Source organism: Macaca thibetana, chromosome 2 (genome assembly GCF_024542745.1).
Source record: "Macaca thibetana thibetana isolate TM-01 chromosome 2, ASM2454274v1, whole genome shotgun sequence".
Classification (NCBI taxonomy): Eukaryota; Metazoa; Chordata; class Mammalia; order Primates; family Cercopithecidae; genus Macaca; species Macaca thibetana.
The window spans coordinates 33,953,889-33,980,628 of NC_065579.1; the positions used below are offsets into that span (position 1 = coordinate 33,953,889).

At 38.5% G+C, this 26,740-nt stretch overlaps 1 protein-coding gene across 12 annotated transcripts in view; it reads left to right on the top strand.

Moving 5' to 3' along the window:
• NEK11 (NIMA related kinase 11) overlaps positions 1-26,740 on the top strand; it is a 310,384-nt gene that overhangs the window by 194,636 nt on the left and 89,008 nt on the right. For all 12 annotated transcript variants that reach the window (XR_007722953.1, XM_050777796.1, XM_050777800.1 and 9 more), the window contains 2 exons: positions 1,785-1,945; positions 17,515-17,575. Coding sequence is in view for 11 of the 12 variants with exons in the window: in XM_050777796.1 (XP_050633753.1) it covers positions 1,785-1,945; positions 17,515-17,575 (222 nt within the window). In the remaining variant the exon portion in view is untranslated. The remainder of the gene's footprint in view (positions 1-1,784; positions 1,946-17,514; positions 17,576-26,740) is intronic.

Consider the following 26,740-nt stretch of genomic DNA (forward strand, 5'->3'; position numbering starts at 1 on the left):
AAAATCTCAGACCTTACCACTGCAAAAGTCACCCATGTAACCAAAAACCACTTGTATGCAAAAGGTATTGAAGTTCTATATGCATCTACAAAAGTGTATAGGTATGTTATATATATGTGTGTACATACAGACACGTGCAGGTGTCTTCTTGATATAATGCCTAGAAGCCATATTTAATAAAATAATATATATTATTTCAATATAAATAAAAAATTAAAACTATGGCTTCTCCATAACAGTATTCTATCTCATCTGATGCTCAGCTGAAAATCAGTGATCTGAACTGATCTGAAAAAAAAAAAAAAAAATACGCTGTGTTGAAATTGCTGAGAGAAGGTATGAGATCCCTAGTACACTGCTTTCTAAGGAACTGGCAAAGGCAGTTTTGAATATATGTAATTTTTGTCTTTTGAGCTGGCTAATTTTTATTTTACTGTACAGCAACCTTTTATGTTTCAGTGCAAAACCATAGATAACAAACACATTTTAACATCTATTTCCAGGGAATTCTAAATCCATTAAGTATTTTGCTTTGGAAGGATTCTGAACTCATTTAATGAAAAGCCCGTTTTCACAGACATGGAAATTGAGTGAACATTTGTATGAAACTTCCCTGCATACCGATGCTTTCATGAGAATTCTATTACTAAATCTCAGTAGCCACTCTACTAGATTACACTTATGTTAATTTTATCACAGAAATTGGAGCTCTGTGAGTTTAGGTCTCTTGCACAAATTTTCATCTAAAAGGTGGAAGAGCTAGATTCCAGCCTTGATTTTCTGACCCCAAATTTCATATTTTTCCCACTAGACAGGAAATAGCAACAATAGATTGAAAAATAATGTGTTATAATTTAGAATACAAATTTTATTTTTAAGTCTGAGTATGGTGCAAAGTCTAAAGTACCTACTGTTTTGCTGCAGTTGAGTATTATAATTTTCTCCTCCCCCGACCCAAGGGTAGTTCTTTGGGTAGTTCTTTATTTCTAGGCCCCCATTAGTAAATAAGAGTTTATATTGTTATGCTTTATTGTGATCCAGTCATGGCCTTTCTTCACTGAAGATTGTTAGAAACAACGACTTTATTCTAGTTACTAACAATGTTGCATCAAGTAACTTGGGTAGATGTTTATTGTCATCAGCTTAAGTATTCTTTTTTAAAATAAGTGCTGAATGTAAGGTTGAGTAAATAGGACCCACCAGAGTGAACTCCATCTCAAAAGCCATCATTACTTGTTAGAAAAGAATTATGTTTTTCCCAGCTTGCCAGAATGCTGCTGCTGTATATCCTAGTCATCTTGTTTGGTCTTAGCAGTAACATTAAAAAAAAAAAAAAAGAAAGAAATATCTAGGAAAAATGCTGCGGTAGTTTTGCTCCAACTACATACGCTAAAAACTTTATGTGTGTTGTGTAACAGGACCCTTCAGCCAGGACATCTTGTCCTACCTTTGCTCCTAAATTTCCTCATTTTTAATAAGGATTCATGCCTCCAAATGTCAAGATGTTAAAGCGTATTATTTATTTTTGTTTCATGATTTTTTTCTTACCTTCAAAAGGTAATTGCTAATGGAAATGTTCCTCCTTTCTTCCACTGGTTTTATTTTGCTGAGTGTTTATTACATTCAACCAAATACTTTCAGGAAGCTGAGATTCAGCTCTACACTCCATGGAAGCTTTGTTAGTGCAAGCAAAATATACATCCCTGTGAAAAGATGGGGTATTCTTACCTCATTATAATTTTAATAACTGGTAGTATCTGACTGTTGTTTGTTCGTTATTTCAGAGATCCCAGAAGACCCACTTGTGGCTGAAGAATACTATGCTGATGCATTTGATTCCTATTGTGAAGAGAGTGATGAGGAGGAAGAAGAAATAGTGTTAGCAGGACCAGAGAAAGAAATCAAGAATGAGGGATCCCAGCCTACTTACAGAACAAACCAACAGGTATGTGATACTCCCCATCGGAAGCCATGGAACTGTTCAAGGTACTGACTGGACTCTCCCAGAGAGGAAAGGAAGTCTTCTAAGGTGAAGTTGGGGACACGGCGGCCAGGGTTATTATAATAGCTACTTGTGATAGGTCTGGCTTCTCAAGGTCCAGAGGCAGGCAGGGCCCTATAGAATTTGGAGAATCTGATTTGAACCATATTGATAAGGGAAGAGCTGGAGTACACTGTACTTATTTGGGGGATTGGGGGATGGCACATACCACATTGCACACTGAGGAGGGATTCATCTACAGCTATTGAATTAAAAAATGCAAATGTCTCTTTAGCAGAGAGAATGGGATTTTTTATATACTTTTCTGTCTGGTAATCATATTTTGGGGTCATGTTCACAAATTAAATGCAAATACAAATTTGTAAAGACTGGCTTAGTTTTGGGGATCAGACCTAAAGGTCCTGGGCTTAGGGGATAATCTTCCTAGCTACTTTTAGCCTCTGAGGGCACATTCTTGCTTAAGTGGTGAGGTCTCTCTGAGTATATGCCCTATGCCCTTGTAGTAGATCTCTTTGACTATAGCAAGATTAAGCTTTATATGAGCTATAGGCCAAGAAACACCCCTGACATGTGCTTTCTGTGTTGGGTGTCTGCAAGAGAAAAAAAGCAAGAGGCATATGAAGATAAAGGGGAAAGCTTTGGGCAATGTATACATCCATACCTCATTTTCATCTTACCTTCCAATCCTAAACTTCCATGAGTTACAAAAGCTTTTGTTAACTGAGAACCATGCAGTTACTAAAATAAAAGTCTACCAAAGGACACCTAACTGAGCGAAAACTCAGCTAGAGGAGATGATTTCTGGAGTGAAGATGGTTCACTCCAAAAATCCATTCAACCATTTTTAATAAAGATTATGCAATATATCCTAATATTCAATCCATTCAGCCTCTTAAATCCATTCAACCATTTTTAATAAAGATTATGCCTCATAATATTCAATCAATTAAAGCAGTAAGAAGTGCTCTCCAATTTGATATTAGGAGAGGGAGGCAAGGAGAAGGGAACTAGTAGGGTACAGGTATGGGGCCAAGCAGAGAAAGGGATGAGATAAAGAGGAGAAAGAGATAAAGAGTAAGGATTAGAGAGAGGTAGTTTAGGAGACAAATAATAAAGAGAGAAACAAACAGATTTTGAGAAAAATACAGCTAAAGGGGGGATTCAGAATGCCAAAATAAAAACTTTGCTTATACGATTTCCCCATTTTTTTCCAATGGAATCTGGAAAACAACAGCACCTCCGACCACAAATCAAAAATATAATTTCTACTACCTTCTGAGCCACTGTCATAAACAACTGTAACGGATATTATTGCAACATTACAGAGCCTTCATTCTGCGCCTATGGTTGCAAAACACACGATAGGCAAAATACATCCAGTGCCCAATTTTTGGTCAAAGCATCAAGTGGTAAAATTTTAGCTACTGATATTATCACTTAGAAATGTTTTTTAAGAAAATATAACAGATTCAGAACCACATGAATAAAATACTATATGGCAAACAGCTCCTAGGTCAGGAAATACAATTTTGCCGGTCTCAGAATATCCATCTTTGGCAGTTAGAATATAAGGTTGGAAATCAGATTGCTTGCATCTGAATCTATCCTTTATAACTTGTGATTTGCATGACCTTGTTCAAATTACTAGACTTCTCTGTGCCTCAGTTTTCTAATCTGTAAAGTGAAAAAATAATGTTTTCTACCTCATAGAGTGGTTCTGAGGATTAAATGAAGTAATCAATATAAAGTACTTAGAATAATGCTCAGAACTTAATAAAATACTTAATGAAATATTAGCTATAATTATTATGAAGTTACCCAGTCACGGTATCTAGTACCTCTTTATGATACTGCCAAAACTCCTTAATGTTAAAATGAGATTTTCTAACTTGCTTTTAAGTATTTTTTAAAAATTCTTGCTTATTAGTCTTAAGGCAGATGATAAATATAAGGGCAGCAGTTTTTGTTCTCTGGGTTGTATATCTATCACAAGTTACATGACAGATTGTGATTGATTTTAAGTAATCTATTGGGACAAGATGCTAAGGCCTCTGATATGGTTTGGCTGTATCCCCACCCAAATCTCACCTTGAATTGTAGCTCCCATAATTCCCATGTGTTGTGGGAGGGACATAGTGGGAGATAATTGAATCATGGGGTAGTTTCCCCTACACTGTTCTCATGGTGGTGAATAAGTCTCATGAGATCTGATGATTTTATAAGGGGTTTCCTCTTTCGCTTCACTCTCATTCTCTCTTGTCTGCTGCCATTTAAGACATGGCTTTCACCTTCCACCATGATTGTGAGGCCTTTTCAACCATGTGAAACTGTGAGTCCATTAAACCTCTTTTTCTTTACAAATTACTCAGCCTCAGGTATGTCATTATTAGCAGTGTGAGAACAGACTAAATACAGCCTCTCATATACATGATGGTATTTTGTCTGACAAACGCTGTTGGGTAGTTATCTTATTCCTATTTTCTAATTGAGGAAACTGAGTTTCTGAGAGAGATGTAGCCTTCCTGTGGTCACGTAGCTTGGCAAGGATCAGACCCATGCCTCAGGCCCACATCAGTCACATTCTCAAGTCAATATTTTTGCTACTATAGAATATTTATTGACCTAGAATGGACTTGGCATAAGGGAAACAGAAGTGTTGCCAAGTCCATTCTAGGTCAATATATATTCTACAGTAGCAAAAACAATACACAATAATGTGTATAGAGTAGCAAAAAATAATTTGTATAGAGTAGCAAAAACATTTACACGATAGAGTTATGTGTATTAGAGGCAGGTAATTACAACCCCATTTGTTTTCTTCCAGTAATTCAATATAGTTTCTCCTTCCCCAAAGGTGATGAGTATGGACTCTTCCCTTTCAGGTTGTTTTCATTAGCAACATACAAATTACACTACAGAACTCAGTCATGGTCAACTTTGTGAATTGAGAGAGACCTACTGCCATCTCTCAGATTGGCCTCTTCTCCCCTTTCCCTGGTCTTGCCCTGGACCTCTGAGTGTGCCAGGGTCTGCTTAGGTGGTTATCACACCAATGCCTTCTATGTGTGTCAGCAGATCAAAGTTGATTCCCCTTCCTTTAGATGGAGCCAAAGTCACATAGTTATTTTGATGAAAGAAGTGCTTTCAAAAGTAAACACAGCCATGGACTTCATTGAGATTGATTGCTGAGTTCTTTGTGCCGCCCATGGCAATCTTTTCAGCAGCAGTGTCTCCAAAGCAGTTTTATTAAGCACCTAATTGCTGCTGATTGCCAGCTGTTTCTCTGCTGTGATAAGCACAGCATCAATAAAACCTCTTTCACAAGCCATTATCATATTGTTGATGGCGCCTCTGCCAAGTCTGTGGTCACTGAATTGGAACCAGCATCTTGCATCTCAGGAGAATTGAGTTTATAGCTGTCATCATAACAGGGTTCCCCGCAACATTTGTGCGACCTGTCACTAAAAAGTGTTTTATGCGCTCTAGTGGACATGGCTTAGGGCTGCAGGCTGACAAGTGTTTTCACAGACTCTTCTGTCTTTCCCTTGTTGCCTTGACTATCATTTTTCTCTCCAAGACTAATAAATGGCTCAGATGCATCCAGTAATACACATACTAGGTGGACAATAACAACTTGACACAAAACTTCCTCAGAAGGGCTTTGTTTAATGAATGTGGCTCTCACTGAGACTTGTTTTAAGAAGGTTCTTCAGGACTATGGTGTTTGTTCTTCCTAAGATGAAAGGTGGTGGACGTCCACTATTCCAGTTGATTCTGAAGTTCTATATGCTTTTTCCCCAAATCATTCAGAGGTTTTGAAATTCTCACTGCACAGTGAAGCATTAGGAAAAAGAATTGATTTTCTGCTTGGAACATTGTCCCAGGGGCAGAGAACTGGATATGCGATAGGCAAGGGCTGAGATTCTGCTGAGGACCCTTGGATCTGATTGTCATGATGGTAGATGCCTCCAAGAGTTTCTGCTGTTAGTCCAGTCATTAATCAGATCATAGTAATGATAACAGTAACAGCTAGTATTTCCAGAACCTTCATTCTATGCTCAGTACTTTGCATGCTGTGTCAGTTCAGGTTCTCCAGGAAGCAGGTGATGAGACAGAATTAGAAATAAAAAGGAAATTCCTATCAACTAGGTGGGAGGAGTCTTAAACCATACTGATATATTTGAGGGGAAGGAAGGAAGGAAGGAAGGTAGGTTGGCTGGATGAGAACCTCAGGCTGCAGCGCAATTCCGATAAAGCCTTGGCAGGCAGGCTGGCAGGCAGGAAGGAAGGTAAGGAAGGAGGGAGGGAGGGAGAGAGAGAGGGAGCAATTGGATAAGAGCCTCGGGCTGCACTGCAATTCTGAAAAAGACTTGGCCCGGCCAAGAGGGAGCGCAAGGTCTGTTGCTGGAGTCCAGCACTGGGAAAGAATGGCCTGGCCCTAACTTCCCCATAGTGCTTACATTGCCTGGGAGCTGCCTGGGAAGAGCAGGACCTCAGCGTGGACCCTGCATTGGATTCTGAAGGTGTTGTAGCCGAGGGCTGTAGATCACTAGGCTCCTTGCAGCAGGGTCTCTCTTGAAGGGACTTTAAGTGGCATATTTCATGGCTGTCACAGGTGTATTATTTCATTTAATTCTTGCAACAACTCTGATGTGTATATTCTAGATGAACTGCATCAAACTAGAATTTAATAGGCTGGAATTCAAATAAGGGAGAAGGCAGAGGTAAAGGAGAAGGTGAAGGTGGGAGAGAGGAAGGGATCGTTAGTTAGGGATTTCACGTGACTCTGCTGAATGCTCCAGAGTGAAAATGAGCTGAGAGATGTGAGCCCTGTCCCTCTCCTGCATCTCAGTTCCCGCGTCTCTCAGACTGTAAAAGCCTCCTGTTGCTTTGGATTGTTGTTGTAGACTTCCAGTATTTAAGATACAATTTTTCGCACAATCTAGTCCCTAAGTGCAAATCAGCTGTTTCATTTGCTCAAAAAAGAAACAGCAGTGGAGGCTATTTCAAGTGCTGACTTTAAAACCTAGGTCCCTTGAAAGATAAGACTGTGACATCCTAACTTCACACAAGAGGAAACTGAGGCATAAGGAAATGAAGTTACATCTGCAAGCCCACACAGCTAGTAAGTAGCAGAACTGGACTATATGACTTTATTTTTAGCCTCTGCTTTATACAGTCTTTCCTCTGCACAACAGTTACAATCCCTTCTCCTCCACTGATGATAGAGTAAATGCATTAGGTGCAAGGGAATAGCTGCAGGGCCATTGCATTATCTGGTACTCTGGCAAGACCTTTTTACTAAACACAATGACTGTGCTATGTACAAGGCAAAATTTAAACCAGTTCCAGGAAGAGTGCTGAGTTATGAAAAGTAAAACAAAAAAGACCCAACATCTCTCATCTGTTACGGGATACAGATTTACCTCCTCCTACTATGTCCTTTTCTTTTTTCTTTTTTCTTTTTTTTTTTTTCCTGAGATGGAATATCGCTCTGTCGCCCAGGCTGGAGTGCAGTGGCGCGATCTCAGCTCACTGCAAACTCCACCTCCTGGGTTCACGCCATTCTCCTGCCTCAGCCTCCCAAGTAGCTGGGACTACAGGCGCCCGCCACCACGCTTGGCTAATTTTTTTTATTTTCGGTAGAGATGGGGTTTCACCGTGTTAGCCAGGATGGTCTCGATCTCCTGACCTCGTGATCTGCCCGCCTCGGCCTCCCAAAGTGCTGGGATTACAGGCGTGGGCCACCACGCCTAGCCTATGTCCTTTTCTTTTTTAAAAGAAGTTGCCAGAACTGTTGAGTCCCAATAGTGGGACTTATTTGCCTGTTATTTTTACATGATCTGACCTAATTAATTTACCTTCACACTAGGAAAGAAACACTTTTTGTCTTAAATCGACCTTAGAGGTCATCAGTTCTAAAAAGCAGACTCCCAGCTGTTTCAGATTGTCGATCGTTTTTCCACTAGCATTCTGCTGGCCTGTGTCCCAGGCTGTAAAGCAATCAGCCTTGCTAAAGTGTTAGTGCATACTCCCAGTTTGGTGTGTCATTCCTTCTAGGTGATGGGCCTTCTGTAGACTGTGTGTTGCTCAAAGGAGAGACTTTGAGGTGACAATTTCCATCCCTACCCCCATCCCAGCCTTCATTTCCATCATGATTCTTCCCACTTGTCTCTCTCCCATTTCTTGTCCGGACAAAGCACAGCTCATTGCTAGTCATATTGGGACCAGCCAAACCTTGCTGTGGGATACAGCACAGTGGGCTTTTTTTTTTTTTTTTTTTTAATTGTATCACTTACTTCTCTTAACAATTTGATATACTGTTCTTTTTTCTTTCTTCTGACCTTTATTTTAGGTTCAGGGGGTACATGTGTGAGTTTGCGGGCTTTGTAGGAGACCTTAGACATTAAGTCTTTAAAATTAGGTCCATTATAGGGTTTAGGATCGCACCTACATTTTTCACCCCAATACCAAAGCATGGAGAAAAAGGAGAAAGGCAATAGGGTGAATAAAGGGCAAAGCAAAACTGAGCAGGAATGCAAAGCATCTGAGTGTTCCCTTCAGTGTGAAGATGATAAGGTCACCAGCCCCACGGTCTCCCTTGTTGGTGGCTGCTCAGAGGTCCACAGGTCAATGGGCAAATAAAGGGACAGTGACCTTCACTGTGAGATGCCCTGTGCTCTGCTGTGCTGCTCCTGGAACTTTGGGGTGAGAGTGGTGAGACACAGCTGATAAGACTAGTTGTAATGGACCCTGTAGTGCTTTTCTCTCCAACAATCTTCTCCCTCCACTACCCTACATTAACCCCTATTTTCCTAGCTATCATCAGAGCTGAGGTGCCCTGACCACATGGTACACAGAAAGCCTACAAAAAATATGAAAACCATCCTAAACAGTGTTGGCAAACAGAACAATACAAGTCCCATCCAACTGTTTTGTGATCAGAAATTTAATTTTCTGAATATTTCATTCACCTAGACAGGGAGAGTAAATACCATTTAATGGTGTCCAACCTGGGAGGGAGGAAAGGGTTGTGACACATGGGGGCCATTGTTGGGGGTGCATTGTTCCTACATAACCTGGTAATCTGGAGGCACAGGGGCCTATGTCATCCCTGGGAAAACACCAGTCATAATAAGAGAGAGCTGCCTTGCAGCATCCAGGTATTGTGCCAAGTCCTTTACATGCCTTATCCCATTCATACTCACAGCACTTAATGGAATTAACATCTCTCACCCATTTACAAATGAGAAGACTATGAAACAGACAGAATAACTAATTTGACCTAAGTTACCCCATCCAATGACAGAGCTGGGGTTTAAACCAGCAAATATTCATTGTACCAACATTAGGAATTTGGCGTAAGTATAGAACTTAATGTAGAAGTTGGTAAAGGAGAAGAAAAGGAGATGCTTGGGACCTGCGTGACAGCTCCAAAGTGTGTGAAAATGGACTATGAGCTGATGATTTAAAATCATATTTAAATCACAGGGCTACATTTTTCACTTACTCTGTGGGATTTAAATAAAAATAAAGCTAGAACTAGAGTTAAAAATAGAAATCTGCAATAAAGAACTGTGTATCACAATGACTATCTTTTGGACTGAAAAATTCTTTTGTCTTTTTGTGGCAATAAACCTCCGCTAAATTGCAGGACTTTCTTCTCTAGGCTATCGCATGTATAGAGTGGAAAGAGATTAAGTAGTTAATAAAGAGCAAGTGGAAGGATTGATTAGAGGGAGCTTTTCTTTCACTGTGGGGGAATTCTAAAAATGGATTGTTGCAGATGGAGTACAGGCCTCACCAGTTCCTGGAAAATCCATTGCCCTGTTTTGGGTAGGTGTTATGTTGCCATTCTATCAGCCCCACTTCCTTTTTTCGTCTCTTTATCCTTTACATTTCTAAGCTGTAATTCTAAATGTCTTAAGAGTTCTGTCATTGGATACCTAAGAACGTCTTTGAAACCCTAAAGCAACCCCACAGGCATTGACTTGCCGAGAACCTGGGCATTAATAAGAGACAGCTGCAGTTAGAAGGTTTTAATAATGCAGAGTAAACAAGGCATTAGCAGTGAAATGTGGACACATTGACAGTCACGTTTCAGCAATTCGGAATTCAGTGAAAGAGGCTTTTAGTCGTATGGGAGCTTTGGGGGCTTGTTGGCAGTTTGAGTTTTGCAGATGTGGCTCTGTGTTCCTATCACTGCACATACTTTAAGGCAGAAGGCCACCATCAGCAGTGAGATGGGAGTTGTGATATAAGCTTCCTGATTTCAGGGAAGCCCTCACAAAGGTGCCATCAGCTCTGTCCTATGGCTTTATGCTAAACGGCATCTTCTGCCTTCCTATGAATTATGAATGCATATAAGCAAGGACTTGGCTTCTAATGAGATCAAGCTGAGATGTGAAAGGTACATCTGAGTGTGAAGAAGATGGATAAGGTCACCTTGGTGTTTTGGTTTCAGTAACTTAGTAATATTTTTCAGGGCTGTTCTGGACATCATTTGTGGGAGAGTAGATAATAGTTTAGAAATGTAACTTGCAGGAAAAAAAAATAGGTGGGGCTGGGTACACTGGCTAACTCCTGTAATCCTAGCACTTTGGGAGGCTGAGGTGGGAGGATTGCTTGAGCTCAGGTGTTTGAGAGCAGCCTGGGCAACATAGTGAGACCTAATCTCTACAAAAAAAATTAAAAATAGCTGGGCATGGTGGCATGGTGGCACCAAGCTACTTGCGTGTCTGAGGCTGGAACATCACTTGAGCCCAAGAGGTCGAGGCTACAGTGAGCCATGATTAAGCCACTGTACTCCAGCCTGGGCAACAGATAAGACCCTGTCTTAAAAAAACACCTTTAAAAACACAACACAGGGCCAGGCGCGGTGGCTCAAGCCTGTAATCCCAGCACTTTGGGAGGCCGAGACGGGCAGATCACGAGGTCAGGAGATCAAGACCATCCTGGCGAACACAGTGAAACCCCATCTCTACTAAAAAATACAAAAAAAAATCTAGCAGGGCGAGGTGGCAGGCGCCTGTAGTCCCAGCTACTCGGGAGGCTGAGGCAGGAGAATGTGGTAAACCTGGGAGGCGGAGCTTGCAGTGAGCTGAGATCCGGCCACTGCACTCCAGCCTGGGCGACAGAGCGAGACTCCGTCTCAAAAAAAAAAGAAAACACACACACACACAACATAGATGAGTTACTTTCTGGGTCATTCATTTATGCATCACATATGTGAATGGTCTAAGCACTGGGTATACGGTAATGAACACAATAGACATAGTTCCACCTTCATGGGATCTCACTCAGCCTTACATATTTACATAGTATTTATTGATTGACAGCTCCCAAATGTGTGTCTACCATTCTTCAGTTCTGTTTTGACAGAACTCTAGATTCACATATCCAGTCTGAAATAAGCGTGTACAAAAGAACTCTAGATTCACATATCCAGTCTTGCCTGGGAGTAGGGTTAGGAGTCTCTAATGGACATCCTGAAATAAGCATGTACTAAAGTTAAGCCCCTCATATACTCTACCCTCAGTCCAAATTAGCTTCTCCTGAGGCAACCTTGACTGACATCCTTTCACTCACATTCATATCGAATCCATAAGCAAAACCTGTTGGCTTGACCTTTAAAGTATACTTGGAATTTGACCTCTACTTACTACCTGCATTCCTACTGCCAAAGCCATCATCACCTCCTTGTCATAGCTTCTAACTGGTCTCCTACTAACCCTCCCATCTCATTCAAAGCAAATAAAGGCTTTTCAGTACTTCATCATCATCACCTCACTAAGCCCTCTCTTCCCTCAATACAAGAACTGCCCTCACTCACTCCACCCCTGTGGCTTCTTTCCAGGTTCTGGAACACACCAAGCATGTCCCTGCCTTTGGAAGCCTTGAGTTCTCTTCCTGCTAGATACACAAATGATTTGCTCCCTCCTGTCTTCAAGTCTCTGTTTATATGTCATCTTATCAGGGAGGACTCTGACCACCTTGTATGAAATAGCATTCACGGGACTGAGAATCCCCCCTTTCCTCCCCTACTTTATTTTCTTCCATAGTCTTTATTGCCAACTGAGTTGCCACTATTTTCTTGCTTATTCATTTATGGCCTGTCTCACTCTACTAGAATGAAAGCCAGTAGAGCAGATATTCTATTTTTTTTTCTCTGCTATATTCCCAGCACCTTGAACAGTGTTTATCATAGAACAAATACTTAGTAGATACTGTGGAATACATGAATGAATGGATGCAGTGTACAGTCTATTGGTATAGGTAGCCTATTAGCCAGGACACAAAGAAGTAAGAGCAACTAGAAAATGAAGAAGCTGAAGTGATAAAGGAATGGGCATTTGGTTAAGGGAAGACCTACTAGTAACGGAAGTCAAGGAGAGTTTCTAGAAGATGACTTTTCAGCCATGACCTGGAGGATGGAAAGGAGCCAGTCCTTGACGGGACAAAGGGGAATTGGGAGAAGAGTGCTTCACCGAGAGGGAACAGAGAGTGTGGGAGAGCTACAGGTCGTGAAAACACTGGGCACGTTCCAGAAACTGCATAGTGAGCAAAAAGATCATATGAGGTTGGAAAAGTCAGACCAGTTACAGCTATGCATGAAGAACTTGTAAGGAGGGTGAATTTTACTTCAGTCAAAGGCCAGTGCAGTGAAGGGTAACATAAACACTCTTACGATGAGTCTGTGGTGATAGAAATCAGAACAGTGCCTGTGGAGAATGGGGATTGGCTGGAAGGAGGAAACTGTTGGGGATGACAGAAATATTCTTTACCTTGCTTCAGGTGTTGTATACACAAGTGTATACATTTTTGAAAACACAGAATTGTACCCTTAAGATCTTGCATTTAATCATGTGCAAATTTTGTCTCAATAAAAATAATGCATCGTTAATAATGACATCAAAAGAAGAAAAACTACAAAAAAACTACAACAGAGTTGCAATATTCATGTACATAGATGAGCTCTATAGGTCCTCAGCCTGCATTGAGGCCACTTCCTGGCTGCTTGTGGCCAGTGCATGGCCACAGCTTCAAGAAGGTGTGAGTATACTCAAATGAAGTCTTTCAGGAAAAAAACAAAAAACCAAAAAACATAGGTCCAGAGTGACTCTGGGTGAGGAGGGAAGAGGGTTTTGCATGATTTGGTGGGATTTACATCTCTGTGGGATGACTCTGAGAGGAGAGGTGACCAAGAGGTGAAAGAAATCCGCCCCTCTACGCCTTCGCGTCTATTGACATAAGGTTGAGTGAGGACGTGCCTGAGGCCTGAGCAAGATGAAGCTTGCTGAGCACTTCTCCATAGCGGGGGCTGTGATAGAAGGTTATGCATACTCTACTCTGTACGTACATTTATAGGTCTATGCCTGCTTGGGATTGTTTGGCAGATGGAGGACATGGTGTCGGGGCTGGCAGCACAGCATGAAAGCGTGCATGCATCCATTCTCACTCACTCAGAGCAGCTTTCAGCCGCTGGAAACAGAAAACACTTCTGTAGCTCTGAACCTGTCTATGCGTGTGTTGATATGCACCACGCCTTCTCTAGATACGCCTTCGGGAGTCAGTATAGCCTACCAGCCAGGAGAGTGCTGAGGGTGCTAGATGTAGACAGATGGCTGAGTTTTCACACCTTCAAGGTGAAGGAGCCATGAGCAAAAGAATAACCTTTTGGGAGACTCTCAAGATCATCTAAAGATAGATATGCCATCTCCAAGGGACTGCTGGTGCTCAAACTGAACTCTATCCCAAACTAAGTTCTTGTGGCAGCTAGGTAGCTTTCATTCATTCATTCATACAGTCACAATTAATTTGTTACCAAATAATATAAATAATATTAAATATAGTTATCATTTTACACATATCATTCCCTTAGTTATCCATTCAGCTCCAATGAAAACTGTGTAAATGGTTTTCACTTACCTAACTTTCAAACAGAACCCTCTGTCTTTGGTTTATCATCTCCAACTCTTTACGTTTCAAATTTACTCAATATTTTTCTTAACCAAATCATTTATTTATTATTTTTAGTCAATGTAAATTTGTTTTTCCCTTTAACTCATTTAGCGAGAGCAAGTTCACTGTGGATAGTGGAGGAGGGAAGAATATGGCATCTTATCTCTTTAAGCCTTGCCTTCCTCTGGCTCCTTTCTCAGAATCTTTATCCACATAAAGGCTAACTGTTCTTAGACTTGGGAAAAATAAACCTTTTAGAACTAGGCTTCTCCCATGAGTAGGTTTTTATTGGTTTGTTCCCTAATAGGTGTGGCAAAACCTCTTTCCTACCTTTCTGCACCTTTTTCACTGGAGTTGGCTGCAGCTTGGACAATACACCACGACCAGAGTCTCTTGGATAAGTGATTGTCAGCAATAGCTTGAGAAACAAACTGTGTCAGAAAATGATTATTTTTCCCCAAATGGTAGGCTTAGGCTTCATCTCTCTTCCTTGTCTTTGTATACATTTGACACACAATTGGTTTTGTTGTTGTTGTTGTTGTTGTTGTTGTTGTTAGAAACAGGGTTTTATTTTGAAAACAGAAAAACCAAACAATATTTTTAAAATACAACCTATTATGTCATCATATTTGGCTTGGAATACGTAAGAATGCAGTGACTGAAATGTCTGTTCTAAAAACATAAACTTTTTTTTATATCAGTACCAACCCTCTTTAATTTAATAAATGTTTCCTGAATGAAATACAACTGGATAATGAAGTGACACAGTTTTTTTCTTGTGAATGGTATCTTTCATTATGACTAGCTCTAAGGTGAGGCGATAATCTGGATTATTTTGTCAAACAACTGCCTGATAACTAAATGAAGATCTACGTGGTGTGATTTGTACAATCCTGTGAAGACCCCATCCGACTTCCTCCTTTGAGATTGCCTACTTGCTGCTGCCTAAACTTTTGCTGTTAGAAATTAACTCCTCTGATATGAGGTTATATGCCTTATGAAACACAAATATCCTGAGAGAGATAACACATGAACTTTATCAAGCATTTTGACTTTAATGGATCTGTCATATCTATTCTTGACAGAGAGCATATTTTAATAGATAGGAGGATGAAAATAAATATGAAGGCATATATTAGCTCCTTGTGGAGAAAATGTACTTGTTGGGATGTGTATGAATGTAGAGAAAAGAGTAAGAACAGAGAAAGAGGAAGGTTTCTAAATTGTCATATTCCTTGACCCAATAATTCTATTTCTGATTGGCCAACCTAAAGAAATAACAATAAACATGAAACAAAGATGTATGTGTAATGATCAACATTGCAGTATTATTTACAACAAAATAAAATGAAAGCAATCTAGATGTCCAATGATAAGGCTATGGATAAATACATATAATATACCTTTAGGGTGCAGTGGTCCAGCCATTAAAATTATGCTTCTGAAGAATTTTTAAGAGCATCGGATAAAAGTTCAAACAATATTGTACATTTTCTGTTTGGAAACAGAAAAACCAAACAATGTTTTTAAAATGCAATCTATTGATGTCATCATATTTGGCTTGGAATACCTGAGAATGCAGTGACTGAAATGTCTGTTCTAAAAACATAAACTTTTTTTATATCAATACTAACCCCCTTTAATTTAATAAATTTAATATTCCAAACAATACTGTATAATAGTACATTGTACTGTTTTATGTGTATCTTATGTATAGACACATATGCCATACATATGTAGTATAATCTCAAATATCTAAAAGATAGGCATGCATATAGCATACATATATAGTATGATCTGAAATATCTAAGAGATAGATGTATATAGAAAAGACCGACTATATATGTTTATGTGTGTGTGTATTAATAGCAGTGGGATTTAGGGTATTTATTGTCTTTGATAATTTTGTATATTTTCCAGATGAAACATAAATGGGAATTGTTAGAGAAAACATTATTTTCAATATTTATATATTGACATTGTCTTAAAAGGGAGATTCCTTCAGATATGATAGTTTTTTTTGTGTGGCTGCTAGGTAGGCATTGATAGTTATCATGTACTTCACGGAGCTGACTGTACCTTTTGAGAACAGCTACCATAAAAGCAATGTCCAATCCATTAGTGAAATGACTGCATAGGTTTCTGAAAAAAATGTGGGCATTGGACTAAATCTGAATCTATGGGACAGTTTTTCAGAATTGAATTTTACAAGATGTTCCTCGTGCCTCTAAGGCATATTCTTATAATGGAGGGGTTTATGGCTATGGGGGAAGGAGACTTAAAGAACTTTTAAGTTCATCAACAAAGAAGCCATTCTTTTCACAGCATTTGAAAATCTGGCTTCCCAACATTTGGCTGAGATGACTGAAGGCTGGTGACACTGTGATTTGGCATCTAGCAAGATGTAGTTACTCTCTCAGGCCATTTAGCTCTAGTAAATTTCAATTTAAATTATGAAACAGTGAAGAAATGCAAAAGTTCCAATCAGCAGCATGATTCTCAGTCACACGGGCCATCATACGCTCCTGAAAGATGTTTTCTTTGACTGAATCTTTGCCATGAGCAGCGAATTTTTGTATTTTTAGTAGGGACAGGGTTTCACCATATTGGCCAGTCTGGTCTTGAACTCCTGACCTCAGGTAATCTGCCTACCTTGGACTCCCAAAGGGCTGGGATTACAGGTGTGAGCCACCGTGCCCAGCCATAAATTCTTAATTTTCCTTAGCATAACCACAAACCTGAAAATAATTAACACTTTTCCCAGATCATTAGGATGCTGTTTTGGGTTATTTCAAGCCTGCTGGGTGAAGGACAGATTTATTTTGTATTAAAGACAATATTTTTAATCAAATACAGTTCTGAAATTTCCCCAACCCTTATGGGGGATGTCTGACTCTTATTGAGGGTTAAGGTAAATGACGAGTGATATTCTTAGATTTAGCACTCCTTGAAGACCATACATTTCCAAAGAAGAGCTAGTTGTTCTCCAAGGAAAAAATGTGTCAGATTTCTGCTGTATTGACTAAATTGTAAATTGAATAAAATATTTCTTTTATTCTGATAGCATTTACTATATTTATATAATTAATATGTATTTATTATAGATAATTTGGAAAAGACATAAGCACACAAAGGAGACAATAAAGATCACTCATAATTTAACCTTTTAGTCAAAACCACTGCTAACATTTTTTGTGTATGTTTTTGCCATGAGAGACAGAGCAATAAATCTAGAGATTGTTGACAAGTTAATGGGTGCAGCACACCAACATGGAACATGTATACATATGTAACAAACCTGCACGTTGTGCACACGTACCCTGGAACTTAAAGTATAATAAAAAAAATTTTTTAATCTAAAGATTGTTATGGAGAGAGTGATGTAGATATACATAAAGATATTTTTCTTTTTAAAAATAAGATTGTACTGAAATAATTTTGGAACAAGATTTTTTTTTTTTTTTCTTAAATGGAGTAAGAACATTTTTCCATGTTATTAAGTATCCTTCTGCCATACAGGGAAAATAAATCTTTCTCCCTTATTTTGACAGGACAGCGATATTGAAGCGTTGGCCAGGTGTTTGGAAAATGTCCTGGGTTGCACTTCTCTAGGTGAGTAAGTTCCTTTAGACTTCAAAATACATGGGCAGCTACTGATTATCTTGAAATAACTTCGAAGAAATCTTACAGGTGTTTAAGTCTGATATCCTAGTATAACAGATGAAGAAACTGAGGCCAATAGAAGTTGAATGTCTGACCCAAGGGCCAGGAAACTCGAAGAAAAATGGCTTATTATTATTGTAAGTAACTCTTAGTCTCCAAGGATGAAATAATTGAAATCCAGTCGTCCCTTGTGATCAAATGGCAGCATAGCAGTGCATAATAACAAGTTTTTGCAGTTTCTGGAAAAAGGAATCTCCCTACCTAACTTGTCCTGTAGAAGCAGAGTACATTCAGTTAAGCTGGGAGGGCCATCACTCCGAAGGTCAGTCAGTTATTTGAAGAGATTTGGTCTGAAAAACAAAACTAAAACTCGTTTAGCATTGTCAGTCCCAATAAATAGGATTGCTTGTGCTTCATGGATAAAGCCCTATTTGTTAGGTTTTTCTTTTTTTTTTTAATCTGAAAAGTTTAACTGTGATACACTCTAGCACTAGATGATAAACTGTGACGCAGAGTATTCTTACTAGATGAAAAGGGCTGAGATATTTTTTTCTTCTAAATTTGATTACAAGTTTTTATTTAAAATATTTAAACGGTAAACCAAAAGCAATCTATTCAAAGGGAATGGCAGGGTAAAAATAAACAGTTAAGTTTTCAGGTGGGCAAACATTCACTATTTTATTAGGAGCTTTATGCACAATTTATAGCCTTTTTCTGGCTTATTCCACATCTCCATATGGGAAGCCTCAGTCATAACACAGGTCTTTGATTTTCTCACCTGACCATCACCCTGTGATCTGTTTAATTGTATATCAAATACACTTATTTGATACATTTAACATTTAACAAGTACATTTAACATTCAAGCATGACTTAAGACCAGGAAGGCTTTTTCCTCTCTGGACCTCAGATCAGATGACTAATTTTCAAGCTAGGCTCCTTGGGGACCTCCAGGATGAGGGGTTGGGGATACTAAGCAGCATGAGAACAGAAGCTATGTCTGTACTGCTCATCTCTGTTTTTCCAGAGTCTAACACTGTGTCTGGTGCAGAAGAGGCTCTTAAAAAATATTTTAAAATATTTATGGTCGAAGGTGGGGGCTCACACCTGTAATCCCAATGTTTTGGGAGGCTGAGATGGGAGGATCACTTGAGGCTAGGAGTTTGAGACCAGTCTGGGCAACATAGCAAGACCCTGTCTCTAAACAAATTTTTAAAAATTCAGCCAGGCATGATAGCCTGCACCTGGAGTCCTAACTCCGTGGGATGCTGAGACTAGGAGATTCCTTGAGCCCAAGAGATTTAGGCTGCAGTGAGTTGTAATTATACCACTGTACTTCGGCCTGGGTGCCAGAGTGAGACCCTATCTCAAAAATATATATTATTGTCATAATTTCTATAAAGTAAAGGGGTGCAGTGCAGTTTTCTTACATGGATATATTGCACAGTGGTAAAGTCTGGGCTTTTGGTGTAATCATCACCTGAATATGGTACATTATACCCATTAAGTAATTTTTTATCCCTCACCTCTGTCCCAACTTCCCACTCTTCTGAGTCTCCAACATCCATTATTCCACACTCTATATCCATATGTACACATTATTTAGCTCCTACTTATAAGTGAGAACATTGGTATTTCACTTTCTGTTTCTGAGTTGTTTCACTTAAGATAATGGCCTCCGGTTCTTTCTATGTTGCTGCAAAATTCAAGATTTTATTCTTTTTTTGTGGTTGAATAGTATTCCATTGTGTGTGTGTGTGTGTGTGTGTGTGTGTGTGTACTGTTGTTATCCAATCATCCTTTGATGGACACTTAGGTTGGTTCCATATCTTTGCTGTTGTGAATAGTGCTGCAATAAACATAAAAGTGCAGGTATCTTTTTGATATAATGATCTTTTCCTTTGGGTATATACCCAGTAGTGGGATTGCTAGATTGAATGATAGTTCTTTGAGAAATCTCCATACTATTTTTCATACAGGTTGTACAAATTTATATTCCTACAAACATACTGTAAAACTTTCCTTTTTTTCTGTATCCTCATCAACATCTGTTATTATTTGTCTTTTTAGTAATAGCCATTCTGACTGGTGTAAGATGGTATCTTCTTGTGGTTTTAATTTGCATTTATCTGATGATTAGTGATGTTGAACATGTTTTCATATGTTTTTTGGCCATTTGTGTCTTCTTTTGAAAATGTGTGTTCATGCATATCCTTTGCCCTCTTTTTATTCAAGTTAGTTGGTTTTTTTTTTATGATGGTTGTTCGAGTTCTTCATAAATTCTGGATATTAGTCACTGCCAGATTCATAGCTTGCAAATATTTTCTCCTATTCTGCAGATTGCCTGTTTATGCTGTTGCTTTGTTTCTTTTGCTATGCAGAAACATTTTAGTTTAACTAAGTCCCATTTGTCTATTTTTGGTTTCGTTTCTGGTGCTCTTGTAGTCTTAGTCATGAATTCTTTGCATAGACCAATGTCCAGAAGAGTTTTCTCTAGGTTTTCTTAAAAATTTTTTTTTACTCCAATAGGTTTTTGGGGAACAGTTGGTGTTTGGCCACATGAATAAGTTCTTTAATGGCAATTTATGAGATTTTGGTGCACCCATCACCCAACCAGTGAACACTGTACCCAACGTGTAGTCTTTTATCCCTTACCACCCTCACCCTTTTCCCCAAGTCCCTAAAGTCCAAATGTATCAATCTTATGCCTTTGTGTCCTCATAGCTTAGCTCCCACATGAGTGAGAACATAGGATGTTTGGTTTTCCATTCCTGAACTACTTCACTTACAATAATAGTCTCCAATTCCATCCAAGTTGCTGCAAATGCCATTATTTCATTTCTTTTTATGGCTGAATAGTACTCCATGGTGTGTGTACCATATGTGTATATGTATCACATTTTCTTTATCCACTCATTGATTGATGGACATTTGGGCTGGTTCTATATTTTCGCAATTGCAAATTGTGCTGCTATAAACAGCATGTGCAAGTGTCTTTTTATATAATTACTTCTTTTCCTCTAGGTAGATCACCTAGTAATGGGATTGCTGGATCAAATGGAAGATCTACTTTTAGTCCTTTAAGGAATCTTCATACTGCTTTCCGTAGTGGTTGTACTAGTTTACATTCCCATCAACAGAGTAAAAGTGTTCCCTTTTCACTGCATCCATGCCAACATTTATTATTTTCTGATTTTTAAAATTATGGCCATTTTTTGCAGAAGTGAGGTGGTATCACATTATGGTTTTTATTTGCATTTCCCTGATACTTAGTGATGTTGAGCATTTTTTCATATGCTTGTTGGCCATTTGTATATCTTCTTTTGCGAATTGTCTATTTATGTCCTTAGCCCAAATTTTTATGGTTTTTTTTTTTTTCTTGCTGATTTGTTTGAGTTCTTTGTAGATTCTGAGTATTAGGGCTTTGTTGGATGTATAGATTATGAAGGTTTTCTTCCACTCTGTGGGTTGTCTGTAAATCTGCTGATTATTTCTTTTGCTGTGCAGAAGCTTTTTAGCTTAATTAAGTCCCATCTATTTATCTTTGTTTTTGATGCATTTGCTTTAGGGTTCTTGGTAACGAAGTCTTTGACTAAACCGGTGTCTTACAAGGGTTTTTTCCTATGTTATCTTCCAGAATCTTTATGGTTTCAGGTCTTAGATTTAAGTCTTTGATCCATCTTGAGTTGATTTTTGTATAAGGTGAGAGATGAGGATCCAGTTTCATTCTTCTACATGTGACTTGCCAATTATCCCAGCACCATTTGTTGAATAGGATGTCCTTTTCCTACTTTATGTTTTTGTTTGCTTTGTTGAGTATCAGTTAGCTATAAGTATTTGGCTTTATTTCTGGGTTCTCTATTCTGATCCATTGGTCTTTGTGTCTGTTTTTATACCGGTACCATGCTGTTTTGATGACTATGGCCTTATAGTATAGTTTGAAGTGAGTTAATGTGATGCCTCCAGATTTATTATTTTTGCTTAGTCTTGCTTTGGCTATGCAGGCTCTTTTTTCGTTTCATATGAATTTTAGGATTTCTTTTTCTAGTTCTGTGAAGAATGATGGTGGTATTTGATGGGAATTGCATTGAATTTGAGGACTGCTTTTTGGCAGTATGGTCATTTTCATAATATTGATGCTACCCATCCATGAGCATGGGATGTGTCTCCATTTGTTTGTGTCATCTATGATTTCTTTCATTAGTGTTTTGTATTTTTCCTTGTAGAAATTTTTCACTTATTTGGTTAAATGTATTCCTAGGGTTTTTTTTGTTTTTGTTTTTTTGTTTTGTTTGTTTGTTTGTTTGTTTTTTTGTGGCTATTGTAAATAGAGTTGCCTTCTTGACTTGGGTTTAGTGTTATTGTTATTGGTGTACAGAAATGCAATAGATTTTGGTATGTTGATTTTGTATCCTGAAATTTTACTTAATTTGTTCATCTAATCTACCAGTTTTTGGAGAAGTCTAGCATTTTCTAGGTATAAGATCATATGATCAGCAAACTGAAATAATTTGACTTTCTTTTTTCCAATTTGGGTGCTATTTATTTTTCTCTTGCCTGGTTGCTCTAGGTAGGACTTCTAGTACTGTGTTGAATAGGAGTAATGAAAGTGGGCATTCTTAACTTGTACCAGGTTTAGGGGAATTACTTTCAACTTTTCCCCATTCAGTATGATGTTGTCTGTAGATGTGTCATATATGGCCTTTATTATTTTGAGGTAGGGTTCTTCTATGCCTCATTTGTAGAAGGTTTTATCATGATAGAATGCTGACTTTTTTCAAATGCTTTTTCTGCATCTATATAGATGATCATATGGTTCTTAAACATTTTATGTGGGTACATATTTATGGAGTATATGAGATATTTTAAAATAGGCATACAATACATAGTAATCATATCATGGAAACTGAGGTTTGGGTCTGGAAAAATGCTTGGGGTACTTCCTGGAGCCTTTCTTTCTTGCCAGCCTGCCAGTGTTTTTCCAAGTTAGCACCAGGGCTGGGGAGGGACAAGGTGCTCTTACATGGCCTGGATTGCATGATGCCCCAGTGGAAAGCTGGATCATAGAGGAACACTCTCTCTCTCTGCCTCCCATATTAGGGCTTTACTCACAGTTCTCAGTCAGTTGTTGGCATGAAGGCTGTCTACCCATCCTCTCTTCACTGAGATCTTTCCTTTTCCAGTGAATTCCTCTGTTCTTTCTTGAATAAAAGATTATAGTGGATCTCTGTGCACTATTTTGCTTTTTCCATGTGAAATGTTTAAAAATATTTTTAGGAGAAATTAGATGTAGACCCTGTTCTTTTCTCAGTTTTAACCAAAATTATCTTCACTCTTATCTATTTTATAAATTGAATTTCTATAAAAGATTGTGTCTTGAAAAAGATAGATTCCACTGCTAAAAATTGAAATAACACTGATTGAATAGTTAATATCCAAATTCCTTTCTAAACTGGGTGCTTTTTTTTTTTCCTTAAATAAATGAGCATTAGAATCATGGAGTAAAAATACACATTTATCTCTGCTTGAAGCCCCACTAACGTGACAAAAAAGGAATAAAGCTGATATAAACCTACAGAAAAAAAGAGAATGTAAGAGGAGATGGAAGCAGATGAGAGCTTTAGTGAACTTGAGAAAGATATAAAGCAGATGGATGAGTGATAACTGATTTAGATAACAGAGAAAGCTGGCCAGGCATGGTGGCTCACACCTGTAATCCCAGCACTTTGGGAGGCCGAGGCGGGTGGATCACGAGGTCAGGAGATCGAGACCATCCTGGCTAACACGGTGAAACCCTGTCTCTACTAAAAATACAAAAAATTAGCTGGGCGTGGTGGTGGGCACCTGTAGTCCCAGCTACTCGGGAGGCTGAGGCAGGAGAATGGAGTGAACCCAGGAGGCGGAGCTTGCAGTGAGCTGAGATCACACCACTGCACTCCAGCCTGGGCGACAGAGCAAGACTCCGTCTCAAAAAACAAAAACAAAAACAAAACAAAAAAAACAACAACAGGGAAAGCTGAAAGCTAAGTGCCTGAGATGTATATAGGAAAGAAGGGAGGGTAAGGTGTAGGCTAGGAGAAGCAAGGCAACTGAACCTACAGAATCTCATAAATGCTCGAGATTTGGAGGCCTCAACTACCTCTGAAGGCATGGTATAGGTGAAAATTAAAATGGGAAGGTTGGTTGACAGTGTGCATAAGGAGAAATAGACTCCAGGTGCCTTTCTCTCCACTGGCAAAGCCACAATATTCCTCTCCACAGTCAAGACAGAAGAAAATAGACTCAATTTGGTGGAACATTGAATCAGGAAGGTTCTGGATTTAGGGACACCAAAGGAAAGGGTGATGTGATGTAACAAAGAGATGAATTGAAAGTCTTCATATTAAGTTATGAAATCCCCAGATACCCTTCCTACTTGGCTTCTGAAACACTGGAAGAACAGCATGGACTCCTTCAGGTTCAGAAAAACAGGGACTCTTTAGAAGATATCTCTCTGAAAGCATTTACCAGCCTGAGAATCCTAAGGATGTTAACATTTCCTCAACAAAATGGTGGGAATGAGTCCTACCAGTTGACAATCCCTGAATCTACAGAAAGAGCTTAAATTGACTTTTAATGTTTCACACTTACATATGAACATGTAACAATGAAGTAGCCAGAGCCAGTATCTGAGGAAATCTAACCAAAAAGGGAAATCAAGACAAAAATATACAAAGAACTCAGGAAACAGACAATATAGGCAAGAAAATAAAAATTCAAAAACTATGTATCCACAAAAGTTTTTTAAAATAAAAAATTAAAGAAGCAATATTAAAATTCTAAAAGATAGCAGAGGATATTATCTCTGTGAAACAGATAATACAGAGAATAAGAAAGAGCTCTGGAAGTTATAATTTTAATAGCAGAAATAAAAAATTCAGTAGAAGGTTTGGAAGATAAAAGTGAGGAAATTTACCAGAATATAATTAATAAATGATAAGAAAACAAAGTGATTCATCTAGGTGATTCAGTACCTAACAAATAGAAATTCCAGGAAAAAAGAACAGAAAATGAAAAAAATTGTCAGATCAAACAGACCACTTATAAAGTATCAGAGAAAAGAGTGGTGTCTTATTTTTCAACAAATACCTAAAAGCTAGAAGACAATAAAGTTTGACCTACAATTATTTATCTATCCAAACTATCAATTAAGTGTGAGAAAGGAAGAAAGACATTTGCAGGAATCCAGTATCAAAAACGAGGTCTGAAAAATATCTACCCCCCATGACTTTTCTTAGGAAGTTCCTAGAGGATATGCTTCATCAAACATAAGAGTCAATCAAGAAAGAGGAAGACATGAACTTCAGGAGATAGGAAATCCAATATAGGAGAGAGGTTAAGGGGATTCCCAGAATGAGAATAAAGAAAGGTCACTGAACAATAGCTGGGCAACAGGCCTGGAAAACAATCCATTTAGACTAGAATGAGTCTGAGAATTCCAAGGGGTGAATAAATATCTCCTAGAGAGGAATGGAACTAATGGATAACCCATTTGGATTTTATCATAATTAGAGGAGTTTTCAGTTCCTTTGGTGAGTTTAGGGATGAATTAGAAAGAAGATTAGAAAACCAAACAAAGTAAAAAATCCAGGACAATTATGAACTCCTGGAAAAACAAAAAGTCATTTTTAAAAGAAAATATTAGTAATCTGCACACATTGAGTGCTTAGCTTTGTACAATATTTGCATAGTCATAATTTAAACAATTATTTTTAAAATGTGATGTAACTATATTAGAAAGATGGAGGAAAGAAAAATATTTGTAAGCATATGTGTGCATATGTGTGTGTATGTGTGTGTGTGTTTGTATAACAGAGAGAGGAAAGAAAGAACAAAATTCACATTCCCCATGTATAGTAGGATGTCCATAGATAGTCTAAAACAGAAAAGTTTAAAAAAATAGTTGTATAAACATGTGCTATAGAGAGATAAAGGTAAATCAAAAAAAAAAAAAACAAGTTAAAGAGTTGAATATGGTCAACTTTGGAGACTGGAACTTGAAGGTGAGGCAAGAAGCTGCCTTGTTTTTAACATTAAAAGCTTTGACTTAAGGAAGTACTAGGTACATGAATTCTTAGATTAGAAGTCAATTTTTAAAAAGAGGTAAATGTTGGAAAGCAAAGAGCCCAATTCTGCCCTCCATTACTTTAGTGTGCCTGCTAGTAAGGCTGGATTAAGACTTTTGGACACTTTGACTACTGAGACGATTATAGTAAACTAAATTTGTAAATTAAAAAGAAGCTAGATTATAAAATAAAAAATACATATACCCTGAAGTTATAATAGCTTCTTTTCAGATTGTCTGATTGCAAGGTTCTGAATACGTTCATTAAATGTATTTTTCAGTTTTGCTTGTGTTCTGGCTTGCATCCTGCTTGCGTCCTGGCATCTGCTTGTGTCCTGGCATCTACTGGGATGATTTATAGAACATTTCAGTGCTCATTCCATGTAACTGCTAAAGTGCTTGCTGCCCAAAACTGTGCAACACAGGAAGCCCCTTAATCCTTCTACTGCTTCTTATGACTATGATGACCCCTTATTGTGACCTCTTATGTTACCAGAACAGTAGAATGTAATTAATGCTGCTGCTGAAATGGAAGTTCTTTGATTATGACTACAGACATTAAGATGATGGGAGCACATGCTTTTGAAATACCTGTCTGGTGTGGAAACTCGTAGCAGGACCCTCATTACACATGAGAACTTTATTGCTTTCAGGACTGCAAGAACTTCCTGTCATTACATAGAAATCATGAAGACAATCCCATCACATTGTCTTATAAGGGTCTAACACTGCCCAGGTAACTGGTGTCTGTTTTGGTCCTATTACATTTTTGGGAGGCCCACTAACTATAATAATAGTTAAAGCTTATGAATCATTGTGGTTGTTAATATACGTCAGAATGTTAACAGGATCCAGGGGCAATTTAAGCTTAAATATGTCAGAGTATAAGCTTTGTCACTTCAAAATGAAACCTCTGTGAATGAACTGGCTTTACTCATGCTCAGTATCTGCCTAGGCACTTTGGTAATGCCCAGGTGCCTGCAGAGCATGTCAAGATAGGTATGTATCTT